The sequence below is a fragment of the Semicossyphus pulcher genome, unplaced genomic scaffold (genome assembly GCF_022749685.1).
Source record: "Semicossyphus pulcher isolate SPU_LCO1_2020_fin unplaced genomic scaffold, fSemPul1.0.p SCAF_11, whole genome shotgun sequence".
NCBI lineage: Eukaryota > Metazoa > Chordata > Actinopteri > Labriformes > Labridae > Semicossyphus > Semicossyphus pulcher.
Genome location: NW_027211615.1, coordinates 30,728,444 through 30,748,092, shown reverse-complemented (window position 1 = coordinate 30,748,092; position 19,649 = coordinate 30,728,444). Strand labels below are relative to the sequence as shown.

General features: G+C 46.3%; 1 protein-coding gene across 5 annotated transcripts; it reads right to left on the bottom strand.

Moving 5' to 3' along the window:
* Positions 1–2,439: 2,439 nt before the first annotated feature.
* On the bottom strand, positions 2,440–14,740 carry tnfaip2a (tumor necrosis factor, alpha-induced protein 2a). Of its 5 annotated transcripts, XM_069657777.1 has the most exons (13): positions 14,630–14,740; positions 13,692–13,802; positions 11,716–12,167; positions 11,409–11,623; positions 10,581–10,695; positions 7,873–7,995; positions 7,046–7,140; positions 6,856–6,948; positions 6,524–6,650; positions 5,087–5,212; positions 4,670–4,819; positions 4,440–4,564; positions 2,440–3,291 (listed from the first exon to the last, which is right to left on the bottom strand). In XM_069657777.1, exons 1-13 carry the CDS (start codon positions 14,679–14,681, stop codon positions 3,102–3,104), a joined length of 1,974 nt encoding a protein of 657 aa, XP_069513878.1. In that variant the 5' UTR covers positions 14,682–14,740; the 3' UTR covers positions 2,440–3,101. The 5 variants fall into 5 exon arrangements, with proteins under 5 accessions (XP_069513878.1, XP_069513873.1, XP_069513874.1 ...); XM_069657772.1 differs by having other exon boundaries at positions 4,440–4,819; XM_069657773.1 differs by having other exon boundaries at positions 4,440–4,819; positions 13,692–13,799.
* Between the last annotated feature and the right edge of the window lie 4,909 nt (positions 14,741–19,649).

The window sequence follows — 19,649 nt, the reverse complement described above, 5'->3', positions numbered from 1 at the left end:
CTCTCTCCTCTCCTGGTTTCCTCCCTCCGCTCGAAGTTCACACAGCTGGTGCTTGCAAGTCTTGATTGGCGCGCCCGCTGTTGCAGTGCATTCTGGGATTTGTAGTATCAGCGGTGTGCGTGCTGTATACCGGCGGGCCAGTTATGATACACTTACGGTATTATCTCGCGGGCCAGATTCAATTGTATCGCGGGCCGGATGTGGCTCGCAGGCCTTGAGTTTGAGAGCCCTGTTTTAGGGAGTCCCGAGTAAAATGTTATGCCTACTCACGTCTTCTCATACAATGAGTAGGCATCCAAGCTGCATCTAATGTTGCTGCTGCCACCTGTGTAAACTCTGTAATGGTTCTCAGAACAAATCCAGAGTTTGTTTTGTTTCCCCTGTAGGAGCACCTTTGCCCCCAATGTTGTTATTACTTGAATAAGTTCATCTTTGCGTGTGTATGGACCTCTGTGTGAGTGTGTGTGGGGTGCATGTGATGAGGAGACCTCTGTGTGAGTGTGTGTGGGGTGCATGTGATGAGGAGACCTCTGTGTGAGTGTGTGTGGGGTGCATGTGATGAGGAGACCTCTGTGTGAGTGTGTGTGGGGTGCATGTGATGAGGAGACAAAGACAGAGGGACTTTGAACCTCTAATTCAAAGTCATGTTTTATCATGTGTACATTGAGTTTGAATGCCTGTGCATGCACGTGCAGGTGTGTGTGTGCTTGCATGTGTATGTGAGTGGGTGGATGAGTGATGGGAGATGTGTTTGTGAGAGGCAGAGAGGGAGCCTCTCCACCTCTTTCAAAATAAAAGCAACATATAGCAGAACAGTTCCTGTGTGGACTCCAGGTCCCATCATCCTTTGCAGCAGTCAGCAGTGTCCATTCAGTGTGCAGAGGAGCAGTTTGGAGCTGCCCCTGCTGATGTGTGGGAAACCCCTTACAGTCAGTGACATCATCATGGACATTATCACATCTTTATGTGTAAGTCCTGTCTCTCTCTCTCTCTACCTGTCTATCTCTCTCTGACCCATCTCTCCCCACCTGTCTGTCTCTACAGCTTGAGCTTGTTGGCGATCTTGAAGGCGATGGAGGTTCCTGAGATGCGTTTCAAGCGGACTACATCTCCCATTGGACGAGGCGGTCGGCAGTAGGGTCCTGGCGGACGTGTTACCCGGGTCAGAGTGAGGGTTGTTTGGTCATGAAGAAGGGGACACCTGCCTGAACTCAGCAGGCTGGTTTAACTTCAGCTCGGGTTTATGTGAGCAGGTAATAACCCGGCATCTCTGTCCCCAGTCCTGACTGCAGAGTCTCGGTAGCCACCAAAAGTAATAATTTAATTATTACTAATGATATCACGATATATGAAGGAACTATCTTTAGCTCTGGTAGCTACCAGAAGCTCCATGTAGTGAAGGAAATGCTGTTAATCCGCTGTGTTATCAATAAAGAATCGTGTGTTATTAATCTGCTTGAGAAATGTGTCTCTTGTTTTGTATCTTACATTTGATATAAAAACAGACGTTTGTTAATGAGACATTAAACCGTCCTCATCAAACATCTGCAACATGAACAAGTCAGGCAGGCTGAGCTTTACTCGCTTTGCTTTCAACACCTGAAATAGAAAAGTGTTTTTTATCTGCAGCGTGTGAAGCAGGGGGCAGCAGAGTGCACACACACACACACACACACACACACACACTGGACTGACTCTCCTTGTGCATATTTGTAACATCTGCATCCTGTTACCTGAAGCATCTAAACCACGCAGAGCATCTGTTTGTGTTTTAAGTCTGAGCTGCAGCACTGAGCGACATGCTGCTGAGGGCCTGCAGCCGCTCCCAGAGACCCTGTCGAAGCGTGTTGAAGAACTCTGAGAGGTTCATCAGGTGATCCACCTGATTTGCTTGAAGGAGCACAGAGAGATGAAACATTTTCCAGGAGGACCCAGGAGACCCAGGAGACCCTGGAGATCAGGACAGTGCAGAGAGGAGACAGACTGCAGGCAGCAGCACTCACAGGAACTGAATTAAAGGAACAGTGACAAACTATTTTCATATATATTGATTGGCAGGTTTGAGATGTCACAAACCTAAGGAGCCAATCCCGTTAATGGACAGGGTGACGCTATGCACATCATTATGCGTAACCCATGGCAACCACTTCAGCGATGTGCGAGCCAGCTGTAACCATCATCGTAACTCACTACTGACTGCTAACGTTAACGTTAATACAGCTAATTACTACATTTCAAGCTAGCTCAGTTTCAACAAGTCACCACTAAACGATGGCAGAGACGTGTTTGTTTTCACGACGGGCGGAGTGGTTGGAAATGTGCATAGTGGGCGGGGCCTATGCAGATTTTTGAATTTTTAATGAGGGAGAAGGAGGAGATGCCTCAGGAGGATTTTTACAAGATCAATAAACAGAAAACATCAGACACAATTTATTATTTCAAGCAGAACATTTAATGTGTCTGAAAACATGAGTGAGCTGCTCTTTAAGGGAGCAGAAAGCATCGATGGACTGTTATTAAAACACACAGAGGAGGTCTGACTACATCAGGTTAGAATGAATCCTGACATGTTCTGCAGGCAGACGTCACGTGTTTCACTCTTAGCTCTGTTAGCTCTGTTAGCTCTGCAGCTTAGCTCACCAGCTGCACATGTGCAGAAACAGTCTTAATAACACACTATATTAACGGCTCCTCGGTCCTGTAGTAACACACACAGTAACTAGCTGCTCTGTTGCGTGTAGCATGAGTGCCCTCTGCTGGCGTAATATAGCTTTAATATAGAAATATTAAACACTGTGAGCTGACTGTGATGATTATAGATTTAGCCTGCTATAATGCTAACATGCTAACTGATGGTGATCATAGATTTAGCCTGCTATAATGCTTACATGCTAACTGATGGTGATTATAGATTCAGCCCGCTATATTGCTAACATGCTAACTGATGGTGATTATAGATTTAGCCTGCTATAATGCTAATATGCTAACTGATGGTGATTATAGATTTAGCCTGCTATAATGCTAACATGCTAACTGATGGTGATTATAGATTCAGCCCGCTATAATGCTAACATGCTAACATGCTAACACAGTAACAGAGTTCAGGTCTTCAGCCCCATCTGATTGATCTTATTACTGATCCATTTAACTTTGACTTTGGAGAAGAACGGAGGGCTCTGATTGGTGGAGACATCCAGGAGGCGGTTCTCCTCCACGCTCCGCCTGATGGAGCGAACGTCAGCAGCTGATAGGCCGGCTTTCAGAGAGAGCAAGGCAGACACGTGAGCGCCACTGAGGAGAGAGGACGGAGAGCAGAGGATGAGCAGCTCTAACATCAAACTCTACACCTTTGGACACCACGGCCTCCAACAACCAATCAGAACACAGGACACACCGCAGACGCTTACATCATCAATATGAACAAAACATCTTTAAATGAAAAACAGACACACAAAGTTTACATGATTAAAGAGAGACAGACAGGCAGGCAGGCAGGGAGACAGACAGAGGGACAGACACACAGGGGCAGACAGACAGACAGACAGACTCACAGAGGGGCACACAGACAGACAGACAGACAGGCACACAGAGGGGCAGACAGACAGACAGACAGACAGACAGACAGACAGACAGACACACAGGCAGACACACAGACAGACACACAGAGGGGCAGACAGACAGACAGACAGACTCACAGGCAGACACACAGACAGACACACAGAGGGGCAGACAGACAGACAGACAGACAGACAGACAGACACACAGGCAGACACACAGACAGACACACAGAGGGGCAGACAGACAGACAGACAGACTCACAGACAGGCAGACACACAGACAGACAGACAGACAGGCACACAGAGGGGCAGACAGACAGACAGACAGACACACAGACAGACACACAGAGGGGCAGACAGACAGACAGACAGACTCACAGACAGGCAGACACACAGAGGGGCAGACAGACAGACAGACACACTGAGGGGCAGACAGACAGGCAGACACACAGAGGGGCAGACAGACAGGCAGACACACAGAGGGGCAGACAGACAGGCAGACACACAGAGGGGCAGACAGACAGACAGACACACTGAGGGGCAGACAGACAGGTTCCTGTGAACAGACTCCTCTCAGTATTTTTCCATTCACCTCACACAGTAGTGACACCTGAACCCCACCCTACCACACCTGCCGTCTCCCAGGGCAACCAGGAGTTTCTCACGCTGCTGATCCAGGTCACACTCAATGTGTGAACATGAGAACACATGCAGGTGGAGTCAGCTGACTTTAAGGACAGGTGTGCACAGGTAAATGTGTGAACACCTGACTTCCTGTCTGAAGGTCACTATGATGTTAAAGAGTTAGAAACAGTCAGACAGACAGACAGGGAGAGACAGACAGAGTGTCTGTGTGTGTGTACCTGTGGTGTGTGTGTGTACCTGAGGTCGGGGAAGCTTCTGGACAGACTGACCATCTCCAGCTGAACACTTCCAGGGTCCTGCAGCCGAAGGATCTCAGCCAGGCCGCAGAGCACGTCACCCAGCCACACACACGCCCTGCAGCCCTGAGGACACACACACACACACACACACACAGGAAACTGACCTGGCCTGAATCTGAGTGTGCACGTTAATGACTGTGTATGCGCATGAGCGTGCACGTGACTCACCCCCTGGCTGAAGAAGTCACTGATCTTTTGAGCGTCGTCAATCATCCGTCGAGCTCCGCCCACCTGCTGCTCTCTGCTCCTGCTCCTGCTCCTCATCGTTCTCTTCACATACTGCAGGACCACGTCCTCATGGAGGACAGACAGCAGGGCCTGCAGACAGACAGGCAGACAGACAGGCAAGACAGACAGACAGTCAGACAGGCAGGCAGACAGACAGGCAGACAGACAGGCAAGACAGACAGACAGGCAGGCAGGCAGTCAGACAGACAGGCAGTCAGACAGGCAGACAGACAGGCAAGACAGACAGACAGTCAGACAGGCAGTCAGACAGACAGGCAGTCAGACAGACAGACAGACAGGCAGACAGACAGACAGGCAGTCAGATACACAGACAGACAGGTGAACAGCCCGTCTCACTTGTCTGCAGGCTGGCTTCAGGTCGCTCAGGTCGCTCAGTTGTTGGTTCAGAGAGTCCAGCAGAGAGTCGACGACAGGAAGTGACCCGTCCAGCCAGCCCTCCGTCCACAGTGGACTGAAACACACCTGAACACAGGAGCCATGTTTGATTACTGCTTATAGACAGTGATGACAGAGTTCTGCAGCGCTGTAAGACAGCTGTCTGGGGAGCAGGTGGATGAGGGTGGTTCTGCCTCTTGGCTGAAGGAGGAGGGGGTTGTCCCTCAGTAGAACATATAGCTGCTGGATGAAGCAGAGCAATCACCTGTGAGGAGCAGATACGTAAACACTAGTGGATTCCACACCCTGATGGTGTCCCAGGCTGGTTGTGTGGTGGGTGCTTCCTGGTTGGACTGCTGAGGTGGAGGATTCTCTTAGAGATCTGCAGACTGAGCAGCATGCTAACATGCTCAAACTGATGTCAAGATACTGATGTTTCTCATCTCAGTTGAAGGTGCTAGCATGCTAACACTCACAATAACAGTGTTAAATGCTGATATGCTATGCTACGCTATGGCTGTGTTCCAAATACAATATTATCCTAGCAGCACGTCCTGATGTGGCCTAAATGTAGTATGCAGTATGTAACAAAAGCTAAATGTGCGGTACGCCAAAAACACCCAGATGTCGTACTGATTCTGAAAAAATCTCCAGTATGCATCGGACCAGTCCACCTTGCCTACTGTATCCCACAATGCAAAGCGCTGGAACATCACAACACCAGTCGAAATGGCAGACGGCAGCAGAAGAGCAGAAGGAGGCGCTATAGCTAAAGAAGTAGCTTTTTGCTATTTGCGGGCTGTTGTTTACTTCCGCTTTCCAAAACCGGAAACTGGCACCTGGAACCTAGCGCAACATACTGCAAAATACATGTGAACAGCTCCGTACTACAGACCACCACCGAACGCAGTATATAGTATGTGGCATGTAGCATGTAGCATGCAGTATATAGTATGTAGTATGTAGCGTGTAGCATGCAGTATATAGTATGTAGTATGTAGCGTGTAGCATGCAGTATATAGTATGTAGTATGTAGCGTGTAGCATGCAGTATATAGTATGGCATTTCGAACACAGCCTATGTTCAACATCTCAGTTCAGCATGTTAGCATACTAACAAGCTAACACTTATAATGCTAATCAGATGGTGTATACCATGTTTGTGTCCATTAGCATGCTACATGAGCTAATTAGCCGTAGGCAGCTGGGACTGATGGGATGATGATGGCATTAGTCCTGCAGCTATGTGGCATCAGATACAATAACACATTGACCTGATGATGGCGCTAGTTGAAAGGTCAGAGGACGACCAAAGTTATTACAGTTCATCCTCAGGGGAACATGAACAGCATCAGCCTCACAGGTATCGCAGTGCTATCAGTACACACAGCATTTGTACCTTCAGCTGTACGCGACTGGGACAGGTGAGACACCTGTACCCACAATCCTTCAGGGCAGTCAGTGTGTCCAGACAGCGGTGTCTCTGCTGCTCCATCAGAATTCCTGTTTGACCGGTGATGTAATCCCTGAGGACAGTCACAGAGAGCCAATCAGGAGCCGAGTTGAAAACACTGTGTCCAATCAGAACTCACTTTTCCTACCCTACATTTCCCACAATGCTTTAGAACAGGGAGTCGCCAATAAATACTAATAAACTCAGAGTTTAAACCTTCTAAGGTTTTTTACATGCAGGTATGACAGGTGTGTTTAATATTTAGCAGGTAGACGTACCTGAACTGCTGCTCACAGACCAGCTGAGCTTTGATCACTGAGTGGACGTTTCTGTGGTCTCCCTTCACAAACTCCTCCACACACCTCTTATACCTGAAAAACACTCTGCGTCATTACCAAATTACACACCTGTTTAACCTCTACCCCAACACCCTCATTAATATTCATGTGTTCAGTGGGCGTGGCCTACCTGCTGAGGAAGCTCTCTAGGTGAGCTGTGATCCTCTGAACTTTTATCTGCTCTCCAACCACACAGCTGAACTCAGTCAGGGAGCCATCTAACACCTGGAAACACAAAGACTCAGGGAGCCGTCTAACACCTGAAACACAAAGACTCAGGGAGCTGTCTAACACCTGGAAACACAAACAGTCAGGGAGCCGTCTAACACCTGGAAACACAAACAGTCAGGGTGCCGTCTAACACCTGAAACACAAACAGTCAGGGAGCCGTCTAACACCTGAAACACAAACAGTCAGGGCGCTGTCTAACACCTGAAACACAAACAGTCAGGGAGCCGTCTAACACCTGAAACACAAAGACTCAGGGAGCTGTCTAACACCTGGAAACACAAACAGTCAGGGAGCTGTCTAACACCTGAAACACAAAGACTCAGGAAGCTGTCTAACACCTGGAAACACAAAGACTCAGGGAGCCGTCTAACACCTGAAACACAACGACTCAGGGAGCTGTCTAACACCTGGAAACACAAACACTCAGTGAGCCGTCTAACACCTGGAAACACAAACAGTCAGGGTGCCGTCTAACACCTGAAACACAAACAGTCAGGGCGCCGTCTAACACCTGGAAACACAAACACTCAGTGAGCCGTCTAACACCTGGAAACACAAACAGTCAGGGTGCCGTCTAACACCTGAAACACAAACAGTCAGGGCGCCGTCTAACACCTGAAACACAAACAGTCAGGGCGCCGTCTAACACCTGAAACACAAACAGTCAGGGCGCCGTCTAACACCTGGAAACACAAACAGTCAGGGAGCTCACCTGTTCAGACTCACCTGTATGACATCTATAGCCAGAGGACTGAAGCAGTATTGGTCGATGAGTTCAGGTGTTTTGCCGCTCAGCCAGCTCTCCTCTTCTTTCCTCAGCGCTGTGTTCAGCCACAGCTTCACTTTGTCCTGAATAATAATAGAAAAAACATAAATATATAAATACATAAATGAATGTAAGACACATATAATAAATATACAATAACATTATTCTTACAGTTAGTAGTAGTGGTGGTTTTCAGTCATCACACGATATACAAACATAAGCAATATAAACAGTATAAATACACTCACATCCATGTGTTAGGTAGTGACCGAAAAGGCTCATATACGACCTTTCCTACATGATTATCAATTTAAGCTACACGACAGAAATAAAATAATTCAATCATTCACACTTGTAACCCTTAAAAATAGCATTGCAAACTATTCTTTTGAAAACCAAAAGTGAGTTACACATTTTTAAATTGATATCAGGATCGTTCCACAATTTAACCCCAACAACAGAAATACATCTTTTAATTTCTTTTTAGCTTTTTGTACAGTAAACTTACAAACACCTCTCAGATCACATCTGCTCTCATGTGTTCTAACACACTTTTGTACACAGTCTGGGAGTGACTTTGATTTAGCTCGGAACATGATCTGCATTATTTTATAATATACCAAATCCTTTAATTTCATAGCATGGGAATTTATAAACGGTGGATTAGTGTGATCAGAATAACCAGCTTTATTAATAATACGTATGGCTCTATTCTGTAGCAAGACTACTGAATTTGTAGTCGTTTTAAAGGATCCCCACAATTCTGCACAGTGAGATATGTACGGCAGTATGAGTGAGCAACAGATTATATACAAGGCCTTATGATTTAATACACCTCTGGATCTTTGCAGGATTCTATTGACTTTGATATTTTTCTTTTGATATAGTCAATATGTTGTTTCCATGTTAGTTTATGATCAATCACAACCCCTAAGAATTTTGTCTCATAAACTCTTTCAATTTCAACATCACAGATTTTTTATATAATATCCCCATCAATTTGTTTTTGATTTCCAAAAACCCTAAATTTAGTTATCTTAATATTTATTCACATCGAACAAGTTTTGAGGAATTCTAGCTCCATTTCAATAACAAACAAAAGTTCCTTTCAATTTCCCCCAGAGAAAAATAAAATCTGCAAAAATGACAAATTGTAACAAATCAGTAACTTTGCAAATATCATAAATGTAAAGTATGAAAAGTTTTGGACCAATCACTGATCCCTGGGGTACTCCACAGGTGATCTTCCTGAATCCAGACATGGTATTATTACTTTGCACACACTGCTGTCTGTTTTCTAAGTAGCTCTAAGCTGTACCTCTTGTCCCATATTTCTCCATACTGTTGTTCACTCAATAATCTATATATATCAATGAAGAGATCCAACTGATTTACAAATAATTTCTCTAATATTTTTGAAAATTGAGGAAGAAGGGATCCATGTGGTGCTTATCTCCATTTTTCAATATTGAATCACCTTGGTTAATTTCATGCATACATAGGTTAGAGGTTTAACAATATAATCAATAACTTCTTTAATAATCACCACATCAAATGGACTGTACTTATATAGCGCTTTGCCCAAAGCTGCTTTTACACTATATGTCACATTCACACACTGATGGCTGCTACGTAAAGTGCCCAACTGTCAACCAGTTATCACATTCACACACCGTTGGCTATGCCACTGGGAGCAATTTGGGGTTCAGTGTGTTGCCCAAGGACACTTCGACATGTAGCCTGAGGGAGCTGGGGATCAAACCTCCGACCTTCCGATTGAAGGACGACCGACTCTACCACTGAGCCACAGCCGCCCCTAATATAAGCTGATCTTTCTTACCATTTCAGTTACATCAGTTTAATTTACCCCACAAAGGAACAGGGAACTGATATTACTATTAATCATATTATTAAACAAATCTTTGTCATCGGGCTCAGCAGCTTTGTTAATTTTAATTGTGTCAGATTAGTGCCTACACCCACAAACCAACAGTTTTATAAATGGTACACTGTAACATCAGAGCTGTTTAAGAAATAACATCTGTTCTGAATGATGTGATTGATTTCTTTCCAGGTTCTTTGAATGTTATTTGTACTTTCCTCTAATATTTATTGTAGTATTCCTTCTTCTCTAATCTCATAATGGAAATCAGTTTATTCTTATACAACTTATATTTTCCTTCACTTTCACTGGTTTGAAATATTTCTTATAAAGTAATTTTTTCTTTTTGAACGCCCTCTGCAGACCTTTGGTCGTCCATGGCTGTTATAGTTATCTTTCACCCTGCACTTTCTAATAGGACAGTGTTTATTATATAACTCTAAAAATATAAACAAAAATGCATCATAAGCCTGATTTGTGTCGTCAACATACACCTCGTCCCAGCTTTCATTTGTAAGGTCCATCTTCAAGGCTTCAAGTCTTTCTGGTGTTCTTGATCTGACTGGTTTGCGGGACGTCTCCCTTCCACCAACTGAACATTTCAATTATGTAAGATCACAAAAACAGGAAGATGATCGCGGATTAAAAGCAATCCACTAGTTGCTTGGTGACGATCATTGGTAAAAATATTATCAATAAGAGTAGCACTGTCTTTGGTTATCCTGCTGGGTTTGTTAATGAGGGGCACTAAACAAACAGACAACATTAAAGAGGACCGGTCTTTACCTCTTTGTGGGTCAGGTACTGGTCCTCCAGCCGGTCCAAGTGGTTGGGTTGAAGCAGTGAACCCAGACAGGCCGTCTTTATCTTCCCCTCCAGATCTTCATGTTTTAATATTTCACTGGAAACAAACGGAGATTACACTTCAAACTGACTCCAGATCTGTGAACCCCAGCTCATGTTTACATGCTGCTGCATCTGACTAACACTGATTTAATAAGTGTGCACACCTCCTGTCATGCTAATGTGTTCAGGAAGCGTACAGTGTTACTGACCTGAGTTTGGTTTTTAGTGTTTCCTGTTTTATTTTGTAGTTCTTGCCCCATGTATGTTTTGTCTTGTTACTTCCTGCCTTTGTGTGTTTTCCCGCCTGTTGGATTATGTGCCCTGCCCTTATTGTTTTCACCTGCTCCCTTGATTGTCTCACCTGTGCCCGATTAGTTTTACCTCCCCAGTGTATTGAGTCTTTGTCTGCCCATGTCCCGGTGCTAGTTCGTTGTCGTCTGTCCATGTGCAGCCATCGTGTTATTCTCAGTGTTCCCTGAGTGGATTTTCTTTGTTGTTCCTTCTGTGGTTTTTCCACCTTCTGATTTATTTGGATTATTGATTGCCTGTTTTGTTGGACCTTTTTGTTTGGATTTTGTTTGCCTGCCCACCTTGGACTCGTCAAATCAGTAAGCCAGTTGTTTTGCCTTTTTGTTTAAATAAAGATCATCTTATATGAGTCTGCATCTGGGTCCTCAACCATTTGTTTAAAACCTAAACCTTGACAGACCTCATAATCTCCCTGCATCAACACTGTCATGGCACATTAACACCTTGTTGTTGACTCACTGTGGATAGCAGTGGTTGATCCAGAACAGCAGGTAGCTGCAGTCGTCTGTTTCCAGGCTTCCAGAAGCTGTGAGTTGGCTCAGTCGAGCAGAGAAACTCTGATGGTAGAGTCCAGCATAAAGATTGAGTATGTCCATCTGAGGGGGGTAACAGTTCTGCACTATCCTCACCACCGTAAGCAGGTCCTCCTTCACACACCGCCCCACACGACACACCTGCACAGGTGTATTAGAGATAGTACAAAGATTTGTGTTATCTCTGCTTTGTCTCTTTCAATCTGTTACTGTTGTTCTTGTGTGTGACCCACCTCCCTCTTCAGAGGAGACGACAGTCCATCAGCTCCGTCTGAGTCTTCCTCAGCAGCCTTCATCAGTCTGGACTCCACCATGTTCTGCAGGAGTCTGTTGTGAGCGCTGAGACACTTCTGAGGACGCCACACCGGGACTCTGCCCTCATGGCAGCCCATCCAGCGTCGGTCCTGCTCCTCCTGCTGCTGGATAGAGACGACAGCACTCCTCAGGACCTCAAGCTCCCCAGTGGAGGAGGTATAGGAGGCAGTGAATGTGTTGTGGACGGCCGTCCATATCTGCAGTCTGAGAGCCTCCACGTCTCTCTGCAGCTGGTCCTCCTCCTCCTCCTCACTGGGTGAGTCCTGACTGAACAGCTGCTCCTCCCTGAAGATCAGCCTCCTGCTGACCTCCTCCAACTGCTCCTCCTTCTGCTCCTGCTGCACAGCCCCACCACAGCCATCCTCATCCACTGCGAAACAGAACCTTTGCCTTAACAGCGATCTGTTCCTCAAACCTCCGACACCACAGACCCAGGAACACAAACTACCAACGACCAGGTCAAAATAAATGGTTCTTTGTTCTACCTGACGTTCTGATGGTTCTGACCTGACGCTCTGATGGTTCTGACCTGACGTTCTGATGGTTCTGACCTGACGCTCTGATGGTTCTGACCTGACGTTCTGATGGTTCTGACCTGACGCTCTGATGGTTCTGACCTGAGGTTCTGATGGTTCTGACCTGACGCTCTGATGGTTCTGACCTGACGCTCTGATGGTTCTGACCTGAGGTTCTGATGGTTCTGACCTGACGTTCTGATGGTTCTGACCTGACGCTCTGATGGTTCTGACCTGAGGACATTCTGATGGTTCTGACCTGACAACGCTCTGATGGTTCTGACCTGACGTTCTGATGGTTCTGACCTGACGCTCTGATGGTTCTGACCTGAGGTTCTGATGGTTCTGACCTGACGCTCTGATGGTTCTGACCTGACGCTCTGATGGTTCTGACCTGAGGTTCTGATGGTTCTGACCTGACGTTCTGATGGTTCTGACCTGACGCTCTGATGGTTCTGACCTGAGGACGTTCTGATGGTTCTGACCTGAGGTTCTGATGGTTCTGACCTGAGGACATTCTGATGGTTCTGACCTGACAACGCTCTGATGGTTCTGACCTGAGGACGCTCTGATGGTTCTGACCTGAGGACGCTCTGATGGTTCTGACCTGAGGACGCTCTGACGGTTCTGACCTGAGGACGTTCTGAGGGTTCTGACCTGACGACGCTCTGATGGTTCTGACCTGAGGACGCTCTGACGGTTCTGACCTGAGGACGCTCTGATGGTTCTGACCTGAGGACGTTCTGAGGGTTCTGACCTGAGGACGTTCTGATGGTTCTGACCTGAGGACGCTCTGATGGTTCTGACCTGAGGACGCTCTGATGGTTCTGACCTGAGGACGTTCTGAGGGTTCTGACCTGAGGACGTTCTGATGGTTCTGACCTGAGGACGCTCTGATGGTTCTGACCTGACGACGCTCTGATGGTTCTGACCTGACGACGCTCTGATGGTTCTGACCTGAGGACGTTCTGATGGTTCTGACCTGACAACGCTCTGATGGTTCTGACCTGACGACGCTCTGATGGTTCTGACCTGAGGACGCTCTGACGGTTCTGACCTGAGGACGCTCTGACGGTTCTGACCTGAGGACGCTCTGACGGTTCTGACCTGACGACGCTCTGACGGTTCTGACCTGAGGACGCTCTGACGGTTCTGACCTGAGGACGCTCTGACGGTTCTGACCTGACGATGCTCTGATGGTTCTGACCTGAGGACGCTCTGACGGTTCTGACCTGACGATGCTCTGACGGTTCTGACCTGAGGACGCTCTGACGGTTCTGACCTGAGGACGCTCTGACGGTTCTGACCTGACGACGTTCTGATGGTTCTGACCTGACGATGCTCTGATGGTGACCTGACGACGTTTTTATGGTTCTGACCTGTATTGTGGATGTGGTTCTGCTGTCTAAGGTTCTTCCAAATCTTTGCCGGGTTCTTCAGTTTCGGGAGTCTCCTCTTCTCTCCATCCCGGTTCTCCTCGACACTTCCTGCTAAACATTCAAGTCCAACTTTATTGAATGTTCGTGTTCTTTGTTTCATAATAAAGTCAGTGCACAGATGGAGAACCAGAGTTCTGATATCTGAGATGAGAACATGATCTTAGAGGTTCCTTTTCACATAATTAAAAACGGGACATTAAAAGAACAAATGTTGATTTACAGCCTGACATTATTCTGGAGCATAAATCAGAGGTTCTGCAGATAATCATTAACCCTGCGATTATTGCTGTGATATGAGAACATGGAGAACGTGACAGGACACGTTCTGATATAAACTCTGAGAACATGTTTCACTTCATTAAAAGGTTCTTTTCTTTGGACAGTATCATGTTAGATCAGTTTCCTGCGCAGTGGAACATCACAGGTAATCAGACAAACAGATCGAACGTTTACTTGGTCGATAAACACAAACCGATCACATCCGGTCATCATCAGCTGAGCAGCTTTCACAGCAGCAGAAAGAATTATCCTTCACAATAAAACACTCGACATGAAAGACAAGTTTTACAGTTTAAACGGCAGCTCCGTCCTACCTCTCATCTCTCCGTCACCCGATCCTGCGAGGTGGCAGACCGGGGGGCGGGGCTACACAGCCGATGAGGAGGAGCCACTTCTATCTGTCTGTCTGTCTGTCTCTGTGTGTCTGCCTGTCTGTCTGACTTCAGGGATCCAGCAGTTTAAATGAATATTAAAATGTGAACTTGTATTTTGTTTATTAATAATCTGAAGTTAACACTCAGTTTCTGTTGTATAAATAATATTATTGTTTACTTTGATAACAAACAGATTCTGCAGAAACAGGAAACAGCTGATCTGACCTCTGCTGCTCTGCTGCCCTCTGCTGGTCACACCGGAAAACCACATCATCATTTTCAGGGTCCGTCTGAATCCTGGGCTGGATCCTGGTCCGGATCCTGGTCTGGATCCGGGACTTGATCCTGGTCTGGATCCTAGACTTGATCCTGGACTTGATCCTGGTCTGGATCCTAGACTTGATCCTGGACTTGATCCTGGTCTGGAGGTCTGGACAGTCGGAGAGTCTCAGAGCATCTTCAGAGACAGCTGGTTTTTACTTTCACTTCCTGTCGACTGCATCATCAATCACACTAGAAACTCCTCCTCTCCTCCTCCTCTCCTCCTCCTCTCCTCCTCCTCCTCTTCTCACTTCCTGTCTGAGACTGCAGCATCTGTCTCATCTTCTACTCCTCTTCTTCTCCTCCACCTCCTCCTCTCCCCGTCCTTTCATTCGTAACTCGATCGATCATCAGCTGTTAATAATCGATGCAGCTGTGGTAAATAATAGATGGAGGAGGCTGATACGGTCAGAGGGGGCGGAGCTAAGAGTCGCCTGACGTCATAAATACAGACTGACGATCAAAAACACAGCAGGAAATAAATAGATTCTTAAAGCTGACGACGTTCAGAAACCAAAACAGGGAGGGTCAAATCAGGACGACATGCAAATACACACACACACACACACACACACACACACACTCACTCACACACACATACACACACACACTCACACACTCACACACACTCACACACACACACACACACACGCAGACAGAAAGAGACACCTGAGTTGAAAGTGAGAGCAGACGTCTGAACAAGCTTCACAGAGTTACGCTGAGACATTAGTGTTACTTTCTTCATCATCATCTTCATCAGGTGGGTCTACTCCTCTTCATCACTTGATGTGTCTTTGACTCATTATGAGATGTTTTGATGTTTGTGATGTAAATCTGCATGGTGTCAGTTTGATCACATGATCACTTCTTTGTTCAGCGCGTAAAGTCTCATAAATCTGTTTTAATCTATGTCGGTCAGCGATGATGTGTTCAGGGTCTGTTCCTCCAGTGGAACAAAGAGGTTGAAGGTGTTGAATTATTCAGTTCAACACAAGTTTCCAAAGTTTTATCTTACTGATCTCATCTTGTCTCATTGGTCCAAACTTTTCGTGTTTCTCTTCCCAAATTAATCAGCCTTAGTCCGACTGTGACGTTGGGTGAAACAAAACATATTTAGGACTGTAAAAGAACCCTAAAACATTTCAAACCCCCCTGGTGCTCCAGGGCGACGTGTTCTAAAGGACTGCTGGTCCTCCATTCATCCAAAACTTCCGAAGGAGTCCCTCAAAGCCCTTTCCAGATCCCTGTAACCCTCTCACAAACCCCAAAGACGACTACTTTGACTATTCTTCTGAGAACCAGAACTAAACCCAGGGCTGCTGCAACAAGGAACCTCTGAAAACATCTTAAGAACCTGAGCAAACACCTGATCAATTTTAAGGAACCCATGAGACTATGTCAAGAACATCAGAACCCTTCTTAACAGTCCAATCAATCACCTTAGAGGTCTATCAGAAAGAACTCTACTTAGAACCTGTTAAGAACCCATAAGATTTTGTTATTAAACTCCAGGACAGTGAGAAATTATTAAAGACTTTTAAGAAGTGCAGAGACCATCTGGAACCCTCTTAGGAAACATTGAAAAGAAACAAAACACTTCAAACATTGTTGAAAGTCTTAAACACCTGAGAACCTCCTCAAGAACGTCCGAACAATTATTAGATCCAAGGACATTGGAACCCTGTGAACAATGGCTGACATCTCCTAAGTGAACCCAGGGGCTCTAGATAAAGAAGTCTGTAAAGAACCTGGAACCCAACAGCAGTGAGCACTAAACTCTTAAAGCCTCCTGGAGTCTTACAAGAACCATGTTGGGAACCTTCTCGAAGAACGCGGGTTTTCTGCCAAGAGGTATGTTACAGCAGGTACTTTTCTCAGAAGCTCTTATTCTGTCAGGACCCCCTGAGACCTCGGCAGGTCCGCCCTGCCACCCCGTGAAGAACCTGTATGTAACGTGTATGTTCTGCAGCTCGGCTCAGGTTTACCTCCACCTGTTCAGAGAGCACAGCAGGATGATGTCATGTATCCCAGCATGCACCTGGGGCAGACTGGGCTCATTTCCATGGATTTGACTGCAGAGTCTGAGCAGGATCAAACCAGATCACTGCAGAGTTTTGAAACAGGAAGTGACCTCACACTGCCTTCAGAGGCCCACTCTACCCCCGAAAGCCTGAGCACTGAACCCTCACGGACTTTAATGGCGTCAGGCGTGCAGTGAGTCTGTGAGCGTTTGAGAAGTGCTTATAAATGAGGAATGGGACACACGATTATGACATCACACGTTGCCTGGTAACCAGATGAGCCATTCAACCTAAAAGGAACAAAAGCCGACCTGCAGCATGTGTGTGTGTGTGTCTCACAGTGTTTACATACTTTAACAATGTTTTTACAGATAAACGTATTTGATGTCCCGCCACCGTCCACGCTCGCTTTGTTTACATTTACTTTCTTTTGTTCAAACTTTATTGAAAACGACTTCAACGTACGAACATTTGTTTACATTTAGTGAGGGGGCTGGACAATCACGTTTGTATACATCACCAAGTTCGCTATGAACCCTGGGTAAGTCCTACAGGAAAGTCTGCAGACACGCGGACTCATGGAAAGCCCTCACACACTCTGATCCAACAGCAGCACAGCACTCACACACTCACCAGGAACGCGCCTCAGAGTCTGTGAGTCTGGAGATTGGGATTGGGCCAATCTCTGGTTTGAGTCCACCCACAGAGGTCAGAGGTCAGAGGATCAAAAAATGCAGGCTCTTTGAAATAATCCAGAATCTGGCAGAACCTCTCCTCACTGGTTGGAGGTGATTAAAGGGGAAGTCCACATTTCAAACCTCGCGATGCTTCCTGGTTGTTCCTCCTCAGCCAATCAAAAAACATGTTTGGTTATTTTCTTGTTTTATTTCTGTCTGTGTTTCAGGAGTCTTTTATTTTGGTGATCTTATTTTTGCCTCCACTCAGCTTCCTGTCTCCTGCTGTCTCTGCCCTCTGATTGGCTGAGATGACAGAGGTAATGAACACCTGTGAGCCTACAGTGGGCGGAGCTTGTGGAGAGGAGGCAATGTCTTTCCAGGTGAGACTCAAACAAACTGATGGCTGTTTAGGTGTAGAGTTTGGTGTACTGTCCCTTTAAGAAGTCCAGGCGGTCCGTCGAAGTTACCTCAGGTAGTCCAACAGGTGCACCCATAGATGTATACACATAGATGCTGTCCACTGGTGACTCTAAATTGCCCGTAGGTGTGAGTGTCAGTGCGAAAGTTGGTCTGTGTGTCAGGCCTGTGATTGACAGGCGATCAGTCCAGAGTGTACCCCGCCTTTCGCCCAATGACAGCTGGGATAGGCTCCAGCCCCTCTGAGACCCTGAACAGGATACGCGGTATGATGGATGGATTATATATATATATATATATATATATATATATGTATAATATTTATACACATACATAGATAATGTATATAATGACATTACATGATACTATTAGGCCTACTATAAAGTAATATAATAATATATATACAACATATATAATAATACATAAAAGTAAAACCTCTTCTGTGAGACGTCGTTCCTTGTTTTGTTTTTTTCATTTCTTTTATTGACACGTCAAAAGCTGCAAAACACTCGTCCTCGTTGTCGTCTCGACCGCGTGTTCACCTGGGATCAGTCGGCGGAGCACCCCTCTCCAAGATGGTGGCGGCGGCGACGCATCTCACAAGCCCAGAGGCGCCATCTACGTGTATACTGAGTATCTATGGGTGCACCCACCTGCACTCATCAACAAGCCCTCTGATTGGTCTCCCCCTCCTCCTCTCCAGGTGTTTCCAGAATCTACTGATCGTTTTCCAAAACTTTCCAGGCGGGTCCCGTCCATCGTGGTGGAGCCGACAGATGGAGGAGAGGTGGAGAGCGGAGAGCTCCGCTGGCCTCCTGATGATGTCAGCAGTGATGTCAGAGAGGGCCCCGCCCATGTGACAGGTGAAGGAACCAATGCTTTATCTGTTCTTTGTCACAGCTGCTGCCTACCTGAGCTGTGACATCATCAGGTGTTTGTTTTCCAGGCCCAGGTGTACCTGTGGAGGAGGCGGAGCCACAGGAGCCAATTGTGGGCGGAGTTTTAAACTCTGACTGATGAAACTGCTTTATCTTAGCCACTTAGTGTGATGGTAACTATGGGGCCTACCCACCTGTAGCCCCTCCTCCTGGCCCGAGGGCGGAGTCTGACAAGAACAGACCAGAAAATCCCAACGTGAAATATATTCTAATGTCGCCCCAAAGGATTCTGGGACGACGAATCAGACAAAATACAAATTCTAAAAATAAACAAATATTAATATTTACCTGCTCGATCGACGGCTGTGATCGGAACGTCAGCGATCAGAAGGAAGCTGAAGCAAAAGACTTTTATTAGTCGTTTTCATGTGTTCATCACTTCAACGTGACAGCTGGAGCTCATGACTCATGAAATCATCTGTAACAATGCTTCATCAATAAAATGAATGATGTCCTCAGCTGTCAGTTCTGTGCAAGTCATGTGTCCATAAGCTCGGCCACCAGGGGGCACCACACTCAGCTGTGATCGTCTGTGTGATGACACATATTAATAATCAGCTGTTATTTGTTCAACTACATACAAAGTCTAAAGTTTATCAATACACTGATGACGGCAGAGCTCTGCTTCCTGTTTCCTCCAAAATAAAAGCCTCAGAAAAGTTTCCTATCCTTTTGTGTGAGTGTCAGCTCTCATTCCCTTTAAGAGCCCGGTGCGTCTGCAGGCAGGCGTGTTACACGGTGGACTTTAGACTGTAGACCAGGTTTTTGTTGGTCCCTTTCTGCGTCCTCAAGATTGCAACGCGCCACCCGTTAGCCTGACCACACCTCATTTTAAGACCAACACGCCCATGGGTGCTAATGTGGGCGCAAG